The 24369-nt window shown below is 56.1% G+C and overlaps 1 protein-coding gene across 5 annotated transcripts; it reads left to right on the top strand.

The window, feature by feature from the left end:
• Positions 1 to 3466: 3466 nt before the first annotated feature.
• Positions 3467 to 23608, top strand: CBX7 (chromobox 7). Of its 5 annotated transcripts, none has more exons than XM_003126012.7 (6): positions 3467 to 3742; positions 6338 to 6381; positions 13445 to 13510; positions 16647 to 16713; positions 19715 to 20066; positions 20458 to 23608. In XM_003126012.7, the coding sequence occupies exons 1-6, from the start codon at positions 3674 to 3676 to the stop codon at positions 20613 to 20615; spliced, it is 756 nt and encodes a 251-aa protein (XP_003126060.3). In that variant the 5' UTR covers positions 3467 to 3673; the 3' UTR covers positions 20616 to 23608. The 5 variants fall into 5 exon arrangements, with proteins under 5 accessions (XP_003126060.3, XP_013852964.1, XP_084881126.1 ...); XM_013997510.3 differs by having other exon boundaries at positions 20461 to 23608; XM_085025000.1 differs by having other exon boundaries at positions 19892 to 20066.
• The last annotated feature ends 761 nt before the right edge of the window (positions 23609 to 24369 follow it).

The raw sequence follows: 24369 nt of genomic DNA on the forward strand, positions 1-24369 counted from the left end.
TTGTATTTATACTCATAGAGACACTGGCTATCATTTTCTCTTTTTGTGTACTGTCCTCGTCATCAAAAGAACTGGGAAGTATTCCTTCTTTTTCTATAACGTGGAAAAGGTGGGGCAGGACTGGAATGATCTCTTCTCTAAAGAGCTCATAGGTGAAGCCCTCCAAGGCAGAGTTTTTCTTGTGGGAAGATTACCGATGATCGATTCAATTCCTTTAGCAGTTGTGGGGAGAGGACTGGTGTACAGCCGGGGCCACGGAAATCGTTTCTAAAATGGTTTCATACCTGTTGGTACAGAGCCACCATTCCCAACCCCTCCGTGCAACGACCCCTCCACGGCTGCCCCAGATTCTCCAGACCTTGTGATGACAAGCAGATCAAAGAGTGAACGAGCCAGGGGGCTCTTGGACTCTGCTGGAAAGCTAGCACCTGTCATGAATACTCAGCGCCTGGTTGTTAAATACTTGCCTGTGGTGACCAGGGAGAGCGGTCCTTCTGGTTTTCTCTTGAGTCAGTGTGGGAAGGGATATTCTCCCAGGCATTTGCCCACTTCACTAAAGGCTATTGTAATAAAGTGATTCATACTTGTCTTCTCCTTTTCTTTTTCTCAATTTTTGTAGACTCTTGAAGCTCTTCATTCTGGATATTAACTAATTGTGTCCTCTCTCTTTTTTCTTGATCAATTTCACCGCAGAGTTCCCAATACAACTACTGTTTTCATAGAAATAATTTTTGCTTTTGCGGATCCTTTTCATGACTTTCTGCTCTTATCTTTACTCTGTTCTCAACTTTGTTCTTTCTGTTTTCTTTGGTTTGCTTTACTGTTCTTTTTCTAGATTTTCTAGCTTCTCAAAATGGGAATTTTTCTCTTTTTCAACATACGCATTGAAGACCACTAACTCCCCTTTAAGCTATGCTTTAGCTATATCCTACAATTTTTAATATGTAATATTCCATTCTAATTCAGTTAAAAATATTTTATAATTTCTATCCTGCTTTCTTCTTTGAGTCATCTGTTATTTAGAAACATACTTCTTAACTTCCAAACATGTGGGGCTTTTGAAGTCATCTTTTTGTTATCAATCTTTGGCTCATATGTGTGTGATCAGGGGATGTATACATGATTTCAGACTTGAGAAATGTCTTGAGATTTACTGTTTTTGTAAATATTTCACATGTCTTAAAAGGGAGAGTATTCTGCAGTTGTCGCCATGGTGGACTGTGAAAGTCCACTCGTCACTTTCTTTAACTATCCTTATTGAAATGATTTCTGCTTGTCCTACTAATTACAAGGGGATGTATTTTTAAATCTCCCATTATAATCATGGATTTGTCTATTTCTGTGCGTAGTTCTCTTTGTCATGTTTCTTATATTTTTAGACTGTGGTATTTGCATACAAATTCGAAGCTGTTCTTTCTCATCAAATGGTCCATTTTTATTATGAAGTGACTTGCTTTATCTCTAGGGATGTTTTTTCTGATACTAAAGAAACTGCGCCAACCTTCTTTTCATTAGCATTTGCATTATATATATATATACATATATATATATACGTATATTTTAAACCATGCATTTACTTTCACTCGTTCTGCTTGGGGACTGTCTCTTGTAAATTGCATGTAGTAGTTTTATCCAGTCTGATTATCTTTGTATTTTAACCACAACATTCTGTCCACTTGCACTTATTGAATTATAACACACTTGACTTTATATCTGTCATTTATTTGTCTCATCTGTCTTGTGTTTGTCTCTCCACTCTTGCTTGCTTTAGGATTTTCTCATTCTGTTTCCCTCCTCTAGTAATTTGGCTAAATATTTTACACGGCATTTCCATTCTTTGTGTTTGCCCTGGTAAGGACACTTTGCTAGGTGTCCAAGTCCATTTAATATCTATTTATCGAACTCAATCTTATCTCATCCAAGTCTATCTGAGATCCATTTTCATTTTTCTCCTGAAGAATGAAACGATCTTGGAACACTTTAATCCATTCAGCCAAGTTATATGTCATTGTTTTGTGTATTTTGATTCTATTTTTATCCAGAAGACATTGTTATCATGACATACTATCCATGTTCCTTATTGTTCTTTATTCCCTATTGCAGCAGACTTTTGTCTGTGATCATCTTCCTCCTGCCTGAAGTTCCTCCGTTGGAATTTCCTTTAGGGAGGGTCTCCTGGTGGCAAGGTCTTGGTTTTCGTATCTATGAATGTTATGATTACACTTTGTTCTAGAAAGATGTTTTCACTGGGTGCTTAAATTTTGAAATAAAATTTCACTGAATTTCGACGATGATGCTTATTTTCTGTCAGGGCTCTGAATATATCATTCTACCACCTTCCCACTGGCTTCCGCTGCTCCTGATAAAAAGTCAGTGTAAACCTATTTCTTTGTTTCCAGACAGAGGCGTTTTTTCCAGACAGAGGGCAACAGGGGGGCCACGGAAGGTTTCTAAGCACTCGGAGCACTCCGTCAGATCTGCACTTCAGAAAGCACCCTCTGGCACTGTGTGGACACGGGCGGCTCGGAGGGGTGGGCAGTGAGAAGGTTGCCCAGAGAACGGACATGGGGTGTGGAGGGGAGGAGATCAGAGAGGCGGGACTTGGGGTCATTGCAGCAGGAGTTGGGAATCAGAGAGGCAAGGATGACTAGGGTTCCGAGCTAGGATGAACGGTGGCGCCGTAGCGGAAACAGAGGGGAGGTGAGGATAAACGGTTCGTTCGGGACCTCCCGATGCATTCATTCCAGAAACAGTCGAACACCTACTTATGTGCCAAAAGCCAAAAGCATGTGACTGGGGACTCGTGGCTGCGTGGCACCAAATTCCGTCCCACTGTGCACCTTAGATCTGTCGCGGCTGCACCCGTCGCCAAGTATTGCCTCGAAGTAGCCGCCGCGTGGGATCCCGAAGCCTCAGCACAAGCACCGGCAGACCCGCTGACCGACAGAAGAATGGACAAGCGGGCGCCCGCTCAGGACTGGCCAAATCACGCCGCTCAGGAGCCGGTATCTAGAAAGACCACCGTGCGGAGAAGCCCCAACGCATTGGGAAACCTTGGCCGTCCCCGCCCTCCTGCCCCCCAAGGGTCCGTTTCGCGACCCCGCCTGTCGTTTGTGCGAGGTGGGGCACATGGTCTCCCCGCTCTGCCGGTGTCCTCATCTGCCCAACCCGGGCCATGCCGTTTCCGGCCCCTCAGAGTCACCGGGAGGATTTTAGGAAATGCGTCCGGGTAGTAAGAGCTCGGAGCCGAGCAGCGACTGCACCAAATAAGTCCCGCGAGCCCGCAGCTCCAGCGAGCGGCGCGGAGCCCGCAGGTCGGGCGGGGCGGAGCTCCAGTGGGGGCGGGGCGGGGCGGAGCCAGGAAGGAGGGAGGGAGGGAGGGGCGTGACCTGCCCAGCGCGAGCCGAGCCCCCGCCCCGCCCCCGCCCCCGCCCCGCGCGCTCGCTCGCTCGCTCGCGCGCGCCGAGGAAAACGTTGCGCAGGTTCAAAAATGGAACGTCGGCGGCGTGAGGGAGCGCGAGGGGGTGTGCGCGCGTGCGCGTGCGCGTGCGCGCCCGGGCGAGGGTGACGGGGTCCCCGCTGGCCCGAGCATCGCGCGCCGCAGACGCGGCCCCGCAGCTCCGCCCCCGGCCCGGCCCGGCCAGGCCCCGGGCCCGCTCGCCCGCCGCCCCACATGGAGCTGTCAGCCATCGGCGAGCAGGTGTTCGCCGTAGAGAGCATCCGGAAGAAGCGCGTGCGGAAGGTGAGGCTGCCCGGGGGCGGCTCCCAGGACCCCTGTGGGGTCCCCTCTTGTCCTCAGCACTGTCACCTTCAAGCTGGAGGCGACGGCGAAAGTGGGGCAGGGGTGCCCAGGCAGCTCCGCACTGCCGGGCTCCCATCCCCAACCCGTGCCTCAGTTTCCCCCGCTACCTTGTAGGGCTAGTAGTATAAAAGTTGTCACCCCAGGATGCTGGGGGCAGATAAGCTCGCCAGAGCTAGAAATTAGGATCAGACCGTAGGGATCCTGAATGTCATCCTTTCTCATCCTCCCCTCATTCTAAATATAGGGAAACTGAGGCCCAAATGAAGAAACGGCTTGCCTAGTGTGTTCGACGCAGATCGGGGTCTCGAACTCAGGACTCTGGACTCTTGGTGCCAAGTCCTTTGAAGTTGGAGGCGGAGCTTTGGAAAAAGCCGTCTCTTAGTCTCTGAAGTCTAACTGCTGGACTTCGACCTTTTCCGATTCCTTCCACACCCTCACCTCCGAGTCTCTCCCCTCTGCCAGTGCACGCCCCCGTCTTCCCCTCCCCAACTCGCAGCCCCGCCCGGCCAGGCCAGCCGGGCTCCGAGAAGCTGCCTACAGCGCTGGGGCATCCACGAAGCTCCTCCCCCTTCGCCTTCGCCTCCAAAACATACACCCTGCAATTTAAGGAGGCATCTCTTCCGCTGGGTTTGGTCCCTGTGCCTCAGGGCTGGACTTTGGCCGTGCACACGTTTGCAAAGTGATCCGGCCCCAGACTGGAGGCTGGGGACGAAGTGTTTGAGGAAAGTTCCTGTCCCCAGCACGCACCACCATCCTTTTGCCTTATCTCCTCTCCGCAGCCCCTTGGGAAATTCTAGCGGCAGGATAGGAAGAGGTCTTAAAGAGTTCATCTCCTTGTATTTGACCAAGGCACAGACTGAGGCCCGGGCTGGGGAAGTAGCCTGGTCAAGGTCACACAGCAAGTTAGAGATAAAAGTAGAGCCAGGAGCTCCAATTGGCTGATTGCCAACTCATCTTTGGAGAGAAAAAATCCAGTCCTGGCATCTTGGGCTAAGAGTGGCAGTCAAGGTGGGCCGTGACATTCTATTCTTGCCCCAACTGCAACGAGGCGGAGTTCTGTCTTCAAGTCCGGGCTGCCTCTCCTTCTCCCTTCCTCCAGAGTTTCCTCAATTTTAATCTGTTCCACAAAGCTCAGTGCTTTCCACGCAGTGAGGCCAGAGCAGGTACGGCAATTACCTGCTTACTTCTCCACGGCCCCTGGGGGTAATGCCATAGAGTGAGGAGCCTCATGCTTTAAGCCATTCATTCAAAATATATTCATTGAGGATCTGTTGTGTACCAGGCACCATTCTAAGCCCCGAGGAGAGCGCTCCTTCCCTGGAGGAGCTGGCAATCTGGCAGACAAGACACACAATGAAAGAGGAAATAAATATAGATGCTGTCCAACCCGGCTGTGTGCCACACAGAAAGAGAACTGTACGGTGAGAGGGAAGGTATTATGGTATTAGGAGGTGACCTGTCTTGGACCTAACATTCCGTGGTGGAGGGGCCGTCACCCATCGGTTGGGGTCAGACTTTTTTTTCTTTTTGCCATTTCTTGGGCTGCTTCCGCGGCATATGGAGGTTCCCGGGCTAGGGGTCTAATCAGAGCTGTAGCCGCCAGCCTACGCCAGAGCCACAGCAACGCGGGATCCGAGCCGCGTCTGCAGCCTACACCACAGCTCACGGCAACGCCGGATCGTTAACCCACTGAGCAAGGGCAGGGATTAAACCTGCAACCTCATGGTTCCTAGTCGGATTCGTTAACCACTGCGCCACGACGGGAACTCGTGGGGTCAGACTTTTAAAGGCCCCTGTCATCTATGAGAATGGGAGAAGCCTGGCTCTATTTTCATCTCTGGAGAGGTGATCACTCTTTCTCAAGGACTTTTTCAGCCTTCTCTGGGGGTTTTGCCTGAGTCTCTAGAGTTGAGAGTGAATTGAGCATCTTGGAGCACTGGACTGTCACCTCTGGGTCAGAGGCAGCCTCTCATTGGGATGGGGCTGACGGGGCTAGAGCCATGTGGGGCACCCCAGGGAGGAGTTTTCTAGGAATTGGAGAGTCTTCTGATCTAAAAAGGAAAGAGAATTGGAGTTCCTTCATGGCCCATAGGGTTAAGGATCTGCTTATGGCATGGCCAAAACTAAACAAAAAAAAAAAAAAGGAAAGAGAATTATGGACTCAGCATGGGGGCGCTGGACACTGGATCTTTGGCTGTGCACATCCCCACGTGGTCTCAGTTTCCCCACATGTGATGTGAGCTCCAAGCTTCTGCCCCAGAAGCCCAGGAGGTCTCTGGGACCCAGGGTATCCCTGTGCTCTAGCAGGGAGGATAGTCTGGTGGTCACACAGCACTCAAAGTTTGAGGGTCTGTGGTTGATGGGGATCTGGTTGAGGGGTCCCTGACTCTGTGTGTGTGTGTGTGTGTGTGTGTGTGTGTGTGTGTGTGTGTGTGTGTTGGGGACATCTACCTGCAGAGGTGAGGGGCCTTGCTGTCCTGCGAGTGGTTGTGGGGCATCCGTGAATCTCATGTGTCTGCTTCTCTTTCTTCCCAGGGTAAAGTCGAATATCTGGTGAAGTGGAAAGGATGGCCCCCAAAGTAAGGTTCCTTTGTGTGTGTCTGTCTGCCCGCCTGTGCGTCCTTCCATCCACCTCTTACCCCTTTTCCTGCCTAGCTTTTCACTCCAGCTGCTCTAGTAATGGGCCAGTGGACACGACTGAATCATCAAGTTTCCCTGCTGCCAGCTGGGGGGCTTGGAGCACGTAAGGGTAAAAGTGGGCTCCACTTAGCCCTGTGCTCCGCCTCTTCTGGTTGGTGCCTCTGCTCCCCTGCTGCTGGCTTTTCCTGGCACCTAGGAGGTGAAGGCTCAGAATCCTGGCTTCAGAGATGGCTGCCTCTGCAAGATGCAGGCGCCTGCAAGCTGCAGCAAGTACAGTGCGGAGCGCGGGTTTGTGGGGTTGGGCAAGACAAGTCTAGCCAGTGGGGCATCAGTCCTCAGTGCCACAGAGCTAGGGACAGAGCCTGCCTTTTGACAGCACTCTCCAGTCTACAGAGCAGGTTCCCATACAGCCTTGTGAGGCAGCTGTGAACAGGCTCAGAGAAGGTAAGCAGCTTGCCTTAGGTCACACAGCAAGTGGAGGCAGAGTTGGGACTTGAACTGGGCCTCTCTCTTTCTGAGCATCTCTTCAGGGGCTCCTCCATCTCCCAACTGGGGGCGCAGGGAGCTGGTCTAGGACCTCTCCCAGTCGCTCCACCTCTCCTGCTGAGGCCCAATCAGGGATCTTCTTACCAACCAATCACCTCCCAGCAGGGAGTTGTTGGGGGTGGGGAGGGAATGAGATGGTCGTGGGGCCTCCCTATTGGTCTGTGGGTGCCCCACCCCCCTGCCCTACCTCCTAGAGACTGACTCCTGGAATCCCCCTCTGCCCAGAGCTTCTGCTGTCTGTGCCAGGGGCTTTCTGCTCGGCTGGTACTGGGGCTGACCTGGTATTTGGATCCTGGGAGTGTCTGGGACACATGATGGTGAGAGACAGCCGAGGGGAAGACATCCCATGTTGCCTCAGCTTCCCTCTCTGCAAAATGGGCTCAGTAGTCCAGGCCCTGCTCTCCTCTCATAGGCTCCTTCACTTCGTGGGGTGAAAGGCTTGTAGGCATCCTGAAGATTAGGGTTGTTGGCTGGCCAACCAAATGATGCATTCGTCCATTCCTACTGCCCCTGCAGCCCCTTCCCAAACACCTTCGGACTGAAGGAGGATAATCCCCTCCTCACTGGGCAGATGAGAGGTAGACCTCTGGTCTGGATGACCAGGCAGTAAGAGGAGCGGGAAAGCTAGAAAAAGAAGATGCTCAGGTGGGCCTCTCCCTAGCCACTCACTTCCCTCTTAGCTTCTGCACCAGAAGGCATTGCATCAGAGTATGGTCACCAGCCCATTGGCCTTCAAGGGACTGTTAGCTATTTTTCCTCCTCTATAGACCTGCTTCTCGAAACAGAGGTGCCTATCTATTTAAAGTTCCTTCTCCCACTTTTATTAAGCCCAAATGAATACATCTGCCCATCAGAGCTTCAGTGAAGGGAAGGACTTGGCATTCCAAGAGCAGTCCCTCCATGGCTCCGCTGGCCTGTGCCCCCAGCCCTGGGGGCCACATTTTTCCTAACATGCTGAGACCACCAGATGGGCCCTCATGACTGCCTTTTGCGACCTCCAAGGGGGTTCTGGGAGCCCTGTTTGGCCAAATGACCTGGGCATCTCTGTCTCCCCTACACACTTTGGTCCTGGGTTCCTGGCTTGGCTCACGGCTAGACAGCTCTGAGCCCTTGGGCAGGTCCCCAACATGGCAGGACCTCTGCTTTCCTTGTGTCCAAATTGGAATAAAGACTTCGACACAGCATCGCTGTGAGGATTAGATGATGGCTGTAGAGTACCTGATGCGTGCTTAGCAGGACCAAGCACTTAGTAAGTGTGTGCTATTGATAGTAGGTTATACAGCTTGGCTTCTGGGTCTCCCAGCAACCAGGAGAGGGGCCTGGGGGATTCGCTGCTCACAAGAGCCCAAAATAGCCTTAGCAATAATTTAGATCAGTCCTCTCCCTTTTCAAATGGGGCGACTGTGGCCTGGAGTGAGGAGGTCATGACAGTAATATAACTGCCAACGCAGTGCAGCATGGTACCCACTTCATGCCATCCACTCTCCACCCCACTTCACTTGGCAGAAAACAGGTTCATTCACAGGGAGAATCAGGAGAACCACGGCTCCTTTGTAATCCTCTTGGTTTTCAGTCTCCCCTCCTCCGGGGGCCTTCCTTGGAGAACAGGCTGAGAAAGAGGGTGGAGAGTGGGTAGTTGGGCAGGCTGCTCCCTGCAGGCCTGGAGTCTTGGCTTGGGGCAGTGCCAGCCTGGGCAGGAGGGGGAGTCAGACTCTCCGGCCCCACAGCACCTTTCCCCACCCTGGGCAGGGAGGCTTATATAAATAACAAACCATGATTTAAATGAACACCCACTCTGTGCCAGGCCCCAGTTAAGCCTTGGCAAGCTTTGGCTATTCTCTCTCCCCAGCAGCAAACAAATGAGTGCCCTTCCTCCCCAGCAGATGGGGCAGAGGAGCTATCTTTCTTGTTTTGGAAGGAACTGCAAATGGCTCAGGGAGGGGCTGGAGGGGCTGGGGGCACAGGGCAGAGAATGTTCAACCATCAGCTACGGGTGCTCTCAGGCCCGCAGAGACCCTTAGATACTCCACTCTCATCTCACCCTGCTCAGGACCCTAGGGCTCTGCTCTTGGAGTGCTTTCCTTCCGACTGCCAGTCCCCACTTGTGAATGCTACCCCATTTTGGAGGAGGACCGCCTTCATGGAGCTTTAGCAATGATACTGTCAGTGGTACAGCAGTAACCAAGCTGCTTATAAATAAGCCACTATTAGGATCAGGCTTCGGTTCATGTATTTGCCTCACACCAACCTATTTTATAGATGGGGAGACAGAAGCCCTTGGCAGAGGAGTCCTCGCCCCAGATCATACAGGTGGAGCGATTTGAACTGGACATCGCCATTTCCCCATCTGTAAAATGGGGCCCTAGCTTCACCAAGCCCTGCGAAAGACTGCCTGAGACCAGAAAGGGTCCATAACAGTGTCAGAGGAGGTGCTTCTTTCTCCTCCAAGGCCAGGCTGAGTAGCTGCAGCAGAGAGTCCTGGGTTTGACCCTGGCAGGCCTGTGTCTGCACTTTCCAGGCTTTTGATACTGATTCAATTAACGCTTGCTTGCTTTCATTATGTACCATGGATCTGAGTGTTTTATGTGGCTTAACGCGTCACATCAGCTCCAAAAGACAGGGACTTTTGTTGATAGTCCCGCTTCAAGGATAAGGAACCGGAGGCCCCAGCACCGAGTCACTTGCTCACCGCCGCCGGGGGCATTCCTCCGAGAGCCCGCTGCACCAAAGAGTCACTCGGGTGGCTCTAAATCCGAGTTGGGGGTTAGGGCGGGCTTGGCTCTGGGAAACGCCCCGCCCCCGGCACGGCAGGAGCCTATTTATCCCGGGAGGGGGGCGGGGCGGGGCGGCGGTCACGTGGCCATGTTTACCTCCGAGCCGGCGCGCGCCGTCCCCGCCTCCGCCCTCTCCCCATTGGTCGGCCGGATAATCTGGAGCTCGCGCCCGTGCGTGCGTGCATGCGTGCGCGCGCGCGCGGCGGCCCAGCCAGGGGCCTGGGGGGCGGGGCGCGGGCCTTTGGGGGCGGGGCGCGGGTCTTCGGGGTGCGAGGTGGAGTCCACCCCCCCCCCCCACCCCACAGCCGAGCGCTTGCCGTGGGCCGGGAGACTCAGCCCCAGACCTCTCTCCAGCCTTGGAGCCCGCCTTTTGTGCGCTCCTGTCCAGCCTGCGCCCGGCTGTTTGCAAAGCGTGTTTGCCCTGCCTGTAGCCTCAGGCTCCCCACATCGCCATCTCGGAGGGCGGCTGAGGGCCTCGGCTTTAGGAGGGCCTCGGCTTTAGGAGGGCCTCGGCTTTAGGAGGGCCTCGGCTTTAGGAGGGCCTCGGCTTTAGGAGGGCCTCGGCTTTAGGAGGGGCGGGGTGTCCAGAGAAGGTGCTTGTGCAACAACCCCCTCCCGCCCCCCCCCGCCCCCGCACTGAGCAGGGCCAGGCCTCCAGCTACCAAGTCTACCCCTGTCCCATTGCTTCAGACCCCCTACTGTCCCAGGCCAGTAACTGTCCCCTCTAAATCCTCTGACCCTTTCAAAGGGACCCCAAGGGAGAGGGTAGCCAAGGCGCAACTGAGTTCCAAGCACAGACTGCCTACTTTCTGGCTCAGGGAACTTGGCAAGATGCTTAACCTCTCTGCCTCGGTTTCTTCATCTGTAAGATCTATAACCTCCTCACAAGGGTGCTGTAAGGGCTGGCTGAATCCCTGGGGTACTCGGCTCTGGCACTTTGCTGTTACTGTGGTGGTGGTAGTAGTGATTCTTAAAACAGGGAAATTCAAGTACAGAGAAGGTTAGGGACTTGCCGGGAACCACACAGCAGTCACCTCAACAGAAAGTGGGCGGGGCAGGCGGGAGGTGGACCGGGCAGCGAGGACTAGAGCGCTGAAGAGACACTTGCACGTCTAGAGAGCCAGGCAGGGGACACGGAGGAACGCAATCCCACCCCCCTTCTTACTACAGTTACAGTTGAGGAAATTTAACCTGCCGGGGAGGAAGGTGTGAAGTCTCTGCCAGCTTCTGGTTGCTTATAGTTTGGGCTTTACCCAAACAATTAAAAAAAAAAAAAATCAACCCTGTTTCACTTTCAGCGTTTCTTCAGGCTGAGCAAAACTCTGCAGTGGCTTCTGCAGCTGTTCCCAGAACACCTGCGGGCTGGGGCCTGGGCGCCTTAGGGAGGGTTTACAGTCTGCCAGCCAGGACACCAACTTGATTGATCACTAAGTATGGCAGGGCAGTGCAACGATGAGGCCTGGGACAGCAGCAGAGGGGAGGGTTCATGGTGCTGGGAGTGGAGAGGATGTCAGGGGAAACCACGAGGACCCGACTCTCAAAGGATGAGTTTAACAGGGCGCTCCGGAGGAAAAGGCAGGGAGGTGTGACTTTGCCTGCTCTGCCTGAGCATGTGGCCCTCAGGGCCCCCAGCCTCCGAAACAAGTGTGGGGAAGTGTCAGTGAAAGAAAGGAGGGAAGGATTCTGTCCCTGGGCAGCTTGCTGTTGGAATATAGGTTGGACTACTGTTAGTTTTCACAGTGTCCTGGGTGGTTTAAGGGGACGGTTTTAGCTTGGCCGGTTAGAGGGGGGCAGGGGCTCTGCCTGGCCTCTCTGCCTCCTAATACCTCCCTAACACCTAGTCACCTTCCTTATCCTGCAGTCCTGGGTGTAACCACAGCCAGAATCATAGTCCATTGCTTTGGTTTTGTTTATACATACCTGTACACATATAAACACATGTATATATTTGTATATTTGTATGTATATTTGTACACACACGCACGTGTGTGTGTATACCCATATATGTATATATTTGTTTTCGTTTTCTTTTGGCCGCATGTGTGGCATGTGGAAGTTCTAGGGCCAGGGATTGAACCCATGCCCCAGCAGCTACCTGAGCCACGGATCCTTAACTTCTACATATGTATGTTTTTAAATTAAAATTTTTTTATGTTCTAGCATCTCTTTACGATGAGTCATCCTGGTTTTTCCATTTATGGGAGTCATGCAAAGTTTGCTTTTATTGATTTTTTTTATCTTTTTGCCTTTTCTTGGGCTACTCCCCCAGCATATGGAGGTTCCCAGGCTAGGGGTCGAATCAGAGCTGTAGCCGCTGGCCTACGCCACAGCCACAGCAATGCCAGATCCAAGCTGCATCTGTGACCTACACCACAGCTCACGGCAGCACCAGATCCTTAACCCGCTGAGCAAGGCCAGGGATTGAACCCACAACCTCATGGTTCCTAGTCAGATGCGTTAACCACTGAGCCACAACGGGAACTCCCGAAGTTGGCTTTTAAAATAAAATTATTTAGGGAGTTCCTATCGTGGCTCAGTGGTTAACGCATCTGACTAGGAACCATGAGGTTGCGGGTTCAATCCCTGGCCTTGCTCAGCGGGTTAAGGATCTGGTGTTGCCGTGAGCTGTGGTGTAGTTGCAGACTCGGCTCGGATCCAGCGTTGCTGTGGCTCTGGCGTAGGCCGGCGGCTACAGCTCCGATTCGACCCCTAGCCTGGGAACCTCCATATGCCGCAGGAGCGGCCCAAGAAATCGCAAAAAGACAATAAATGAATAAATAAACAAATAACAATAATTTAACCAAAAAAAAAAAAAGAAAGAAAAATGAGCTGATTTAAAGGCTGATACTGAGTAACTAGCAGTGAAGGTGGCAGGAAGATGGCCAAGCTCTGGGAATGCCCAGGTCTGTCGCAGCAGTGAACACTGCCTGGCCTGGAAGTGGTGCAAGATCCTATGTGGAAATACCTTGGGGACCTGCTGTAGCATCACTGAACCATTCAGTCACCCAACATTTCCCAAATTCCTGCTTTGTTTCAGGCTCTGAGACAGGGAACCTCAGACCTGGCCCGGATGGTGCAGAAGCATGCCCAGCCAGGAGGGAGCAGCTCAGCTCAGGCAGAGGCCCTGCTGGGGCTGGGGCGTCCGGGGGACCAGTGACAGCAGCAGTGATAAGCACAGAGCTCTTCCTGTGCACCAGGCACTGCACTTAACACTTAGACATATCAACGTGTTTAATCGGCTCAAGAGTCCTTCACAGATGGGGAAATCGGCACAGAGACACTGAATAGACTATCCTGAGGTTGCACAGCTAGCAAGGGCAGAGCTGGGGTTTGAACCCAGAGCTCCTGCTTTTCACCATATGCTCTTGGCTCTCATAGGAAGAGAATCCGAGGGCTTGGGGGCCCGCCCGCCTCACCTGTGGTGAAAGTGGGGGTCTAGTCGGGAGTTGGACACAGTCATTTATAAGTTCAGTGCCAGGGTGGGGGGAGTTCTGGTGTCATCGAAGCCCCCACAGGGCCCCTGACCTAGTCTGGGTGGCCAGGGATGGTTCATGGGATTAGGTGACAATTACACTGGACCAGGAAGGGGCAAAGTCCTACAAACAGTGGGTCCTGGTGGAGTAGCTATGGCCTCTGAAGGGGAGTGGGCAGGGCAGCTCTGACCTCCTGTCTCTCCCCGCAGGTACAGCACGTGGGAGCCGGAGGAGCACATCCTGGACCCCCGCCTGGTCATGGCCTATGAGGAGAAGTAAGGGGCTCAGCCTGCCCCGGGGCCAGGCAGAAGGCAGGCTCTGAGGTTTCATGGGGAGCGCTGCTGGCCTGGCTCTGAACAAGGGTCCTGGCTTTGGGGGGCAGGGGTCTCGCAGGGACAGCCCAGTCTAGTCTGCAGCTGGGGGAGGGCGTGGGCACCAGGTCCCAGGGCAGCGGAGGGCCCTGTCCCTTTCCTGTTGCTGGTGATGATGGCTACCCCGCCAACCACCCCAGGCCTCAGTCTCTCTGCTTTGTCAGCCGCCTCCAGATTTCTCCAGAAGGCAGGGGTTTCAGTTGCAGTGAAGAAGGTGAAAATGGCTATAGAGGTGCCCTGCGTGTGAGGGCAGCAGGATCAGTCGTGCCCTGTGACGGACCCGAGGGAGCTCCCCCAGAGAGGTCCTCTCACTAAGTCTGATGAAGCTCAAGAAAGGCCAGGGCAGGGAGTGCGGCTTTGGAGCCAGGGTACCTCAGTGCCCATCTCCTGCTTGGCCACCTCCTGGCTGTGGGCAGAGCTGCCCCCGGCCCTCAGTCCCCCACACCTGCCAGTGCTCTGCAGGTGGTTCATGACTGGCAGCTCCTCCGATGGGCCTCGGACTTCTGGACACATCTTAGCAGGGAGCCGCTGCCCCAAATGGCTCCTCCTGGCGGGAGCGCCTTCTGCGCATAATCTGGCCACTCTCCTCTGCTTCCCCGGGGCCCCAGCGGTCCCTGCCCTCCTGCCAGCAGGCTGCCCAGTCTTTCCGCATCTCCCGGACCCACCAACCCTGTCCCCTGCAAGACCATTTTATAAAATCATTTTTATTTGGCTCCTTTCGGTCGCATCCTGAGACAGGGACCAGGATCTCATTTGACAGGTGAGGAGACTGAGGCTCGGAAGAGCTAAGGGACTTGTCCAGGAGCCTCGCAGCTGGCAAGTAGCCCACCGAGGACTTAACCTGGGTGGGCTCCTGACTCCAGGTGATGCTCTTCCTCTGCCCCCCTCGCCCCCTTCTGACCCCTTGTCCCCCAGGAGGTCTCCTGCTGATTCAAAGGAAACATCCCCACTCTTCTTTCCTTAAAAAACCACAGTGCTCCTGTCCCACAGCTTCTTTCTGGTTCCCGAGAACTGGTGGGGCCTTGAGCCCAAAGGGTCGTGACCCTGGGAGAACCCAGTGGAATGTCCCAGAAGGCGTCAAAGGCCTGGGTCAGCAGCCTGGCTCTGCCGCTCACCAGCTGTGAGGCGCTAGGCGGGGCCTGTTTCCTCTGGGAGCCTCAGCTTCCCCGCCTGTGAAATGGGGGTAACAGTGCTGACCTCCTGGGCCCTCGCGGGGAGCAGAGGTGTGTGAAGGCGCTTGGCAGACTATTAAGCGTGGGCGTGTCTTCCTGATGGTGTTTAGGGGTCAGCCAGTTCATTCTTTCATTTGTTCAGCAAGTCTTTATTGCAGTCCTACTCTGTGCGGGCCACTCTTCTAGGGACTGGGGACACAGTAAGGAACGAAACCAACAAACGTCCCTGTCCTCATGGGGCTCACGCTCCAGCGTGGAGCCCCTCAGTGAAAGGTACGCTGGCAGGTGTAAGTGCTGACCGCTGCCCAGACGGGCTGCTGCTTTCCGTGGGAGGCTTAGGTGCCGTGTTGACCTGAGACCTGAGCTGAGCGAGGGAACGAGCCCAGTGGGTATTTTAGAGCCCACTGAGCTCAGGGGCTCTGGGCGGAGGCAGGCGTGGCTGTGCGCGTGGCTGGCCTGACGAGCGGCGTGAACTGGGTGGGGCTGGGGCCTGGGGGTGGCATGGGGGGGGCACGGGGGCGGTTCAGGGAGGGCCCTGGGAGTCCTGGTGGAGGAGCTGGCTGTTGTTTTGGATGAGTCGGAACCGTCAGTCGTTCCTAGTAAACGAGGAGCTTGGAGACCCTGCAGACCCACTTAAACCTGACTTCCTCCTCTCTGGGTCTTGGTGAGCAGGGGCTGGAAGGGGGTGATAACCATTTGAACACCTGCTTTGCAGGGTTTTTAAGAGACTCAGAAGGAGTCTAGCCAAGGGGCTCTAAGGGGGAGGGGCCGAGAGGACACTGAGGGCTACAGCCCTGGACACGGACATGGATGGGCAGAGGCATCCAGGGCTGACAGAAAGCATGCCCTGGGTAGGGGAGGGCCGGATGGAATGAAGGCGCCCACCTCCCCTTCCGCCCCCCACTCCCTCGGTCTGCGGGGGCAGGAGCAGGGGTGCTGCAAATGGGAAGGCAGCTTCCGTGGCCCAGGCTCCAGGCGTGCCCCGCTGGCCCTGACTGGGTCCCCAGGCCTGACCTGGCCAGATGCCCCTGGAGTCTGAGGTCTGGGAGGGGGTGGCAACCACCGCCTCGAAATTGTGCGAGGAATGAAGTCAAATAGAATGAAATGGCTTTGAATTTCCCCACCACTTCCAGCACACTTGGGGGTCTCTGGCGTGTTATTCTCTGTGTCATGTGTGGCTTTGGGCACATCCTCAGGTTGTATCTTGTGTGTTTGTGCTGTGAGGAGGGCATCCTGCAGAGAATCTGGCATCTGCTGGGGACAGGCTAGTTGCCCTCCCCTTCCCCAGCTGATGCAGGCACGTGGGAGCCCCCACCCCACCCCCCGCTCAAGTGTGTGCAGATGCCAAACGGGGGAAGGAGGGAGACCTGGGTGGAGCTTCAGGTACAACAGGCCGCATCGACCTTCCCATCAGCTCCCCTGGGACAAGGCAAATTTGACTGAGGTTTCTATACTGAGTGTAGAAACTCCAGTGTCCTAAGAGTGGACACTGGAACTACATGGCTTTGGGGGTGTGCCCAGCGCACGGAGAGCACAGCTCTGGCATGACCCTGGAGCCATGAAGATGGCTTCACATATTTTTGGAGATGCCCCCCCGCCACCAAGTCCCACCTCAGCGGCTGGGACCCCTGGCTGTGCCCTCACCTTTAGTCAGATGGGAAGACCAAGCCCTGGGAGTTGAACTCATGGCCCATTGCCGTGGTCTAAAGAGAGCAACGGGAGGAGCCCTGACCCAGGATTGGGGGTGGCCTGGGGAGGGTCTCCCCCTCCCCCATAGACAGCAGAGGGGCCGGGTGGAGCGGGTACCTTGCTTTCCCTTAAATGTCACCAGTGTTTCCTTTTCTTCTGCCACCTGCTTTGCATCCCAGGGAGGAGAGAGACCGAGCGTCGGGTTATAGGAAGAGAGGCCCGAAACCCAAGCGGCTTCTGCTGCAGGTAACCTGCCAGCTCTGGCGCCCACCCACAGGGCCCCCTCGCTCCTCCCACCAGCCCCTGCCCCATCCGTGTAATACACCGGCTAGTGGCTAGTTCAGCTGAACCACTAAACCGCCTTGGCTCCACCCAGAGCACTGTGGTGGGGAGGTGGGGGACGGGGCACTTAGTGGGCAAGTTTCACTGGGAGGAGTTGGGAAAAGCCAGAATGTGGGGCTGGTGCCCTGGGAGACCCCACAGGTGGGAGGTGCTGTGGAGGGAGGGAGGGTGGGTGTATGGCTCATGGGATCCTAGAATTTTGAAAGCTTAGAATCTTGTAAGTAAGCCTTTTGGATGCTGAAAGTCCCCAAAGTACAAAGTGTGGTATTTGTGAAGCTCAGAAGCATAAACTTGAGAATTGAGGAAACGGGGGAGCCTGGAATTTTAGAATCCCAGAAAAGGAGATGCACAGAACTCTAGAAGCATAGCTTGGAATGTCCTGGCTTTTGACAGGACATTTTGAGTGAAAGGAAAGCCTCTGTCCCAGGTGGGGTCTAGACTCTGGCACCCAAGTCTTGGGGACACTTTGCTGCCTTCACTGGTTTGCTCTGAAAAGAGGGTGGAGCCTGAAGCAGGGTGGTCAGCTGGTTCCAGGCCAAACTCTGAGCTTGAGTTTTCTCATCTGTACAATCAGGATGATAAGAATACCTGCTGTCCTTAAGCTAATAAGGCCCACGGGGAATTGGAAGCCAGAAAATAAGGCTTCTTGGCCCATGTGCGGTGTGAGCCCTGTCCAGCCTCCTGTCCACTCTTGATCGTAGATCACCTGAGGCTTTTGCCAGATTAGACAGGCCTTCCTTCCTGCAGTGGGCCTGTTCCATGGGGTTTGGTGTGAACTGGGTCCCGAGGAGGAAAGTAGCATCCGTCAGACACCTCCACGCTGAGCTCTGTGCTCCATGCTCTTCTCGAAGGAGCAGGCGCCACCTGCACACCAAGCCTGCAGGGAAGGTGTCCTAGTCATCTCTTGCTGTGTAACAAATCACCCCCCACCTAAGCAGCTTAAGGCAATAAACACTCATCATATGTCACACAGTCTCAGTGGGTCGGGAATCTGCTTTAGCTGGTGCCTTAGTGGTTCTGGTTCAGGTTACAGTCAGGATGTTGGCTGCAAGTCCCCTCATCTGAAGGCTTGACCGCGGCTGGATGATTTGTCCCCAGAGTGGCTACCCCTGTGCCCAGCAGCTCAGTGCTGTGGATGTTGACAGGCCTGACTCCTCACGGCTGGACCCTCCGTAGGGCCGCTGGGTGGCCTCACGGTGTGGCCACCAGTCTCCCCCAGAATGGCTGATCTGATAGAGAGAGTGAGCAAGGATGAAGTACGGTGTCTTTCATGATCTAGCCTCGGAGGTCCCACAGCAGAGTACTCCGTGTAGACCGGGCTCCACCCGTTATGAATTCCTGGAGGCAGGCTGCTAGAGTTTCTTCATCGTTCCATGGATGGAGACACTGAGGCTCAGGGAGGCCAGTGGTTTGCCCAGAGTCACACAGCTGGATTAAAACCCCGATCTGACTCCTGGTGCTCCCGGATCCATGAGCAGCTGAATTCTCTCACGGGAGGTAGAGGAGGACAGAATTGTAAGGGTTTACTAGGCCTGTGATGGCCTACGAGCCAGGCCGAAGGCGTGGGTTATCGTAAAGCTCCATGTAGGATAAGCCCTCCTAGTGCTGCAGTATTTTTTGCTGTCTCTTCCCAGTTCAGCCCTCCTCCCATCACCTTGACAACCACTGCCCAAGCCGGGTGAGGGGTGTTGGCAGGTGGGACTAGGGAATGGAGCTTGCACGTGTAATCTTTGCCCCCAGCTTGAGAGATGTGACCTTCAGGCCCCATCTTCTGGCCCCACTCTCTTTCTGGGAGCCCTTGGCCTCCAGGGACAGCGAGCAGGAGAAGGTTCGGTCCCACAGTGGTCCAGGCCCTCCCAACATCCTAGCACCAAGGGTCTTTCTTGGATTTGTATAAATTTCTCCCCCAGAGTTGAAAAGTTATAAAACTTGAGCCTTTGAATGGTGGGAGAATGTGCCCTCCAGCCTACCATAACAAGAATGAGGCAGGGCATCAACAGGGGGCTGGACCCAGACGGGGCCACATCACAGCTCAGAGCCAGGGAGTGCCCTGGAGCGATCAAGGGGCATCTGCAGGCTACTGGCAGTGCACCGGCCCTGTGGCTGGGTGGCTGAGTGACACAGTGCAACCCAGAGCTGTGTGTACCCCTTGGTGAACTTGCCCCAAGAGATTCAGGACCGTGTGCCTCACGCCATTTCCCTGGCGAGCCGGCCATTTCAGCTTTGGGGACCCTTTAGAAGGAAAGATTCTTTGCCCATAAAGAAGAATAACTCCCGGGAGCTCCCTTTGTAGCTCAGCGTGTTATTAACCCCACTAATATCCATGAGGATGCAGGTTCCATCCCTGGCCTCGCTCAGTGGGTTAAGGATCCGGTGTTGCCATGAGCTGTGGTGTAGGTTGCAGGTGCAGCTTGGATCTGGCGTTGCTGCGGCTGTGGCATAGGCTGGCAGCTGTAGCTCTGATTTGACCCCTAGCCCGGGAACTTCTATGTGCCACAAGTGCGGCCCCCAAAAGAGAAAAAAAAAAAAAAACCCAGACTCCTTAATTTATCTGCCTCATAAATCCAGGTTTGTTCTTTGTTGGTCAGTTTGCAGTCTGTACCTTTTGTGTGCCCCTCTGCTGTGAGCCAAAGAACGTGCCTGAGGCCCCAGCCCCGAGCCATTCACAGTGCCCGGAGATGCGGCTGTACTCTGGGGCCTAGATGAAGGCTGAGCCGGTCCAGGCCTTGGGGCTGGGGCTGGTCAGGGGCAGCGCTCTGGGCTGGGGTGCGGGGTGGGTGCTGGCTGGCTCTGAGCCGTGAAACATGGGGAAGGGCACTCCGGGCGGGAGGAACAGCATGAGCGAAGGCGCGGCAGTGGGCGGGAGGGCAGGGCTGACCCGCCGTGCCCTGGCTTGCCCCCGCAGCGGCTGTACAGCATGGACCTGCGGAGCTCCCACAAGGCCAAGGGCAAGGAGAAGCTCTGCTTCTCCCTGGCGCGCCCACTCGGCAGCGGGAGCCCTGAGGGGGTGGTCAAGGCGGGGGCGCCCGAGCTGGCGGACAAGGGCCCCTTGGTGCCCACCCTGCCCTTCCCGCTCCGCAAGCCCCGCAAGGCCCACAAGTACCTGCGGCTCTCACGCAAGAAGTTCCCGCCCCGCGGGCCCAACCTGGAGAGTCACAGCCATCGACGGGAGCTCTTCCTGCAGGAGTCACCGGCCCCGGACGTCCTGCAGGCGGCCAGCGAGTGGGAGCCTGCTGAGCAGCCCCCCGAAGAGGAGGGTAAGGCAGCCCAGCCCCAAGGCTCAGGCTCAGGGGCCCTCAGAGCGAGCACGGACCCTGGAGTCATCTGGTCCCGCTGGTCCAATGCCCAGGGAGGGCCCGGGTGCTCCCGAGGCCACACCAACCTGCGGGACCCTGGCACCCAGCCCGGAGCTCTTTCTGTGGCCCCCCTCAGAGCTCGTGTCCAGCCAGGGAAGGTCAGTCTAGTGTGCGTCCGCCTCCCGTGTGTCCAGCCTTGCGCTAGGCCCTGAGCTGGCTGGAGACGCAAGGAGCTCTGGCCCGGGGGTGGCGTGGGGTGGGAGGTGGTCTACATGCCCGCACTCATGCCCACCGTCCCCACCCTGTTGCCAACACTGTCCCCCATCTGTCTGTCTGTGTCCCATGGCTGCAGCAGATGCAGATCTGGCCGAGGGGCCCCCTTCCTGGACACCCACGCTCCCCTCAAGTGAAGTGACAGTGACCGATATCACCGCCAACTCCATCACCGTCACCTTCCGAGAGGCTCAGGCAGCTGAGGGCTTCTTCCGAGACCGCGGCGGGAAGTTCTGAGTCACCGTTTTTACTCTTCTTAATTTCTTCTCCTTCGGGCTTGGGGTGGGGACTTCCAGATACAGGGAGGGGTTGGGGCGGGGTAATTATTTTATTTAAAAAAACATTGAACAGGAGAAGCGGGTCTGAACCCAACACTCTCCCACCCCCCCGCCCCCACCCTTCTCTGTGCCCGCGTTTACAGAGAGGCCTTGGGTCCGGGCCTGGGGAGGCCAGGCGCTGCTCTGTCACTTGGGGTGTCATCTCCAGGGCAGGATGGGACAGGGCCAGCTTCCTCGGGACACCTCTGCCACCGCTCTTCTTTAAACAGCAGCAGCCCCAGCAGCTGGCCCCGGGGCCAGAGGAGGAGGGAAGGCCCGAGCCCTCCCCTGGGGCTGCCCACCCCAGCCTTTCTGCTTCTTCCCCCTTTTCCTTTTTTTTTTTTTTTTTTTTTTTTTTCGGTGTGTGTGTGTGGTGGGGGGGTGTCTTTATTTTGAACTTTCCACGCCAGCTTTGTGGGACGCTACGGAGGCTACAAAGGCTGGCTTTGACCAAGAGTGTCTGGGCCCGAGAGCTCAGGGGCCGGGAAGGGTTGGAGATGGCTGGGCTTGTCCCATCCCTTCCCCCAGGGGCAGCTGCCAGCCCAGCCCCTGCCACTGACAGGCCCCCCTCCCAACCCCGTTCCCCGGCCTGTGAAAACCGCTCGCTTGCACACCCAGCCACACAGGTGTGTGCACACTGCCCCTCGTGCCCCTGGGACTGCATGTGCGTGTCCACAGATGTGTGCAGTGGGTCTTGCAAACCTCCTGTTTAGAACCCTGACCAGGTGAATGGGGGGTGATTCCCAGCACAAAAGAGCTTGCTGTGGGCACCCCCCCCCTCACCTCACCTCGCCCCGGCGCTTCACCTGACGAGACCCATCCAGCTCAGTGTGCTTGCTGTGCTCAGTGGAGGGCAAGGGTCTGACGGGCAGGGGAGGGTGGCAGCTTGGGGAGGTCAGGGAGCGGAGCGGGGGAGGTGGCGAGATGGTCTCCGATGCTCCAGGCGTGCAGATGCAGTCTCGTGGTCTCACCTGGCCGGCCGCAGGTGTGCAGGTGTCTGTGCAGGTGCGCCGTGCACCCGCTGGAGCCCCAGGGGCTCCTGTTCTCTCTGACTCAGGTGACTTTCCAGCCCTTCCCTCTCCCCTCTTTTTTTGCTCTCCCCTCCGACTCAGCCAAGCCAGACTTGGGTGTGGGTGGTCAGCGAGGGAGGGAGCATCCCACCACCTTCTCAGGGCAGCCCTTGACCTCCGGACACCCTTCCTCCTTCCACTCTGTGTCTCCTCCCCGTCCACCCGCAATGCTGCAGCTGGGGCTAACCTTGCTCTCTTGTGGGGGCACCTCTGCCATGTCTTCCTGTGGTCGGGCCGCAGCGGATGGTGGTTCAGGCTACACACAAGCCCCACACCCCGGCTGGGGGCTGTGTCTGCCGGGAGGGGGTGCTCCATTTCTAGTTTGCACAGAGGTAGTTGCTCCCCTGGCAGTGAGGAGGGACTTCTCTCCCCTGTCAGTCCCTATAGGGGTGAAAAAGCCAGATTGGGGTGGGCACCAGGGGAGCAAGTGAAAGCCTGGCTCCCTCCCCGCTCCGCGTTGTCCCCTCCCCCAGGGCTGTGCCACATTCTGCTTTGTCCGGAGGAAGTCAGCAGAATCTTTCTGAGGCTCGGATAGGGCAGTGTTCCCCTAGACCCCTTCTTCCCAAGTTCCCGAACCAAAGACAGCCTGCACCCAATTTTTATTTGGGCGGCCTGCTGGCAAGATCCCAGAACCCTGAGCCTCTGTCTCCTCCTCCTCCTCAATCCTCTGTTGTCCAGGGTCAATTCAGTGCTTCCATTGGGGGATCGCGCCCTCCCCCTGACTCACCCCCGGCTTAGGGGGTTGAGTCTAGAGGAGTATGTGGCGGGTGACCAGGGGACAGGATGGCATCCTGGGTTGGAGGCTGTCCCAGTTCAGGGGCCCCCAGCAGAGGCGGGGGGGGGGGCAGGGACTCTGGCCTTGGGACTGGCAGCTTCCAGTAGATGTCACAGTCCCCACCCCCCAGGGGACATGGGCCTCCTCCTGCCTCACTTGGAGGAGCTGTTCATGCAGTTTGCAGGTTTGGGGGAGGGGGCGGCCCTTGTGTGGGGTGAGGCCCCGCTGGAGCAGAGCACTGCTTGCCTCTCTCAGCCCTTCATGGCCTCTGGGAGGGCTGAGCCCTGGGAGCAGAGGCGGCCTGGGGGCCGGGCTGCAGGGGGTTAGGACCCTCCCACCCAGGACCCAGAACCGAGACCTCTATGAGGGGTTGGGAGCAGCCTTGAAGGCCTCCTCCAGCCCCGAGCATCCCAGCGGGGCTAGGGTGAGGGGGCAAGGTGGGCATGACCTGCCTCCCCACTCTCCTGCCACCCTAGAAGGCCAGTACTCACGGGGGGGGGGTTCGAAAAAGCTGGACCACCTGTCTTTCCTTCCCGCAGCCCCCCTCCTGCTTTGAATGTAGAGAGACCGGTTGGTACTTTTCTTTTGCTGGGGGGTGGGGCCAGGAGAATGTTCTCCGCCCCTGGCACAGCCGCTTGTAATGCTGCCCCTCGAGGACCGGGCCCCTCGAGGACCACCCGCCGCTCCTAGGATGGTGGCCCCAGGGCCAGCCTCCTTCTCCACTCCCGGCCTGGGGGAAGGCGCTTCGCTTGGTTTAGCTTTTGCTTCATAACCGGCCAGCCTGGCCTCCAGGTCTCAGCACAAGAACGCTGCCTTTGCACAGAATGAGCATCAAGCTTTGTTCTGACTACATGAATGTATTCGGGAGGGTTGGGGGCGCGAGTCGGTTCAAGCACATGCCTTTGCTGAGTGCGCGTGTGCAGGGAGAGCTAGAGCGGATGCAGAGTGTGGGTTTATTTTTGTACTGATATTGGTAAGAGACTGTACAGCATCTATTTATTTAGATGATTTATCTGGTAAACGAGGCAAAAAATTATTAAAAATACATTAAAGATGATTTTAAAAAAACCTCTCGGGCACTCGATCTTTCCTTGAGATGGTGTCACAGCTGTGCCGAGCAGAGGGCTGCCAGTCGCTGGCCGTGCTCTTGGACGTGTCCTTCAGTTTTCTGAGCCCTCCGGAGGTAGAGTGCAGATGCGTTCTGGCGACGGGTGGGCAGTGGCTGGGGGGGTGGAAACCCGGCCGGGGATGCCCACTGTCAAGGTCCTTGCAGGGGCTCCTCAGAGGCCAGGCCGTGCTTCTGGTCTTTTCTCTGCTTCCTGCCAAGCATACTCTGTTGTGGAACCTGCATCCCAGGTCTCTCCAGTCGCAGGTGTTGGCACCCACAGCTGCCGCAGGCTAACGCTCATCTACTCTTCTCTTCAGCCAAGCTCAGCACCCCATCTGAACCCAGAGAGTGGTGGTCAGAGCAAAAAGGAGTGACAGGAGAGCCCTCCAAGCAGATCTATACTTGGGTCCATCCCTGGCAGAGTAGAGAGACTGGCTGGGAAGAGGCAGGTCAGGCAGCGGGTGAACAGGTCAGGTGCCGCTGCGGCCACCCAGGTGAGGGACAGTGGTGGCCACGGCCATGGAAGTGGCAGTGGCAGAAGGAGAAATGGATCCAAGGCCCCAGCTCCACAGGGCGATGGTAGTGGTGGTGGCACAGACGCTGAGAACAGGGAAGGCAAACCCACATCCTGAGTCCTGTCCAGTCTGACAGGCATCAACAGCCAAGCCCTCCAGTGGGAAAGGAGTCCAGAGTCATCACCTTGCCGTGAAGTCCCCACCAG

This window comes from Sus scrofa, chromosome 5 (assembly GCF_054392235.1).
Source record: "Sus scrofa isolate SSC_HxYL_T2T_F1_AM1 chromosome 5, Sscrofa_HxYL_maternal_Yorkshire_Landrace_v2.0, whole genome shotgun sequence".
In the NCBI taxonomy this organism is placed as follows: Eukaryota; Metazoa; Chordata; class Mammalia; order Artiodactyla; family Suidae; genus Sus; species Sus scrofa.

Excerpts from the sequence above, each read along its gene's own strand:
- CBX7 (XM_003126012.7), top strand. The coding sequence starts at position 3,674 with ATGGAGCTGTCAGCCATCGGCGAGCAGGTGTTCGCCGTAGAGAGCATC. Across the intron at positions 16,714-19,714 it reads CCAAGCGGCTTCTGCTGCAG|CGGCTGTACAGCATGGACCT; the intron begins GTAACCTGCCAG and ends TTGCCCCCGCAG. Across the intron at positions 20,067-20,457 it reads GCAGCCCCCCGAAGAGGAGG|CAGATGCAGATCTGGCCGAG; the intron begins GTAAGGCAGCCC and ends CCATGGCTGCAG.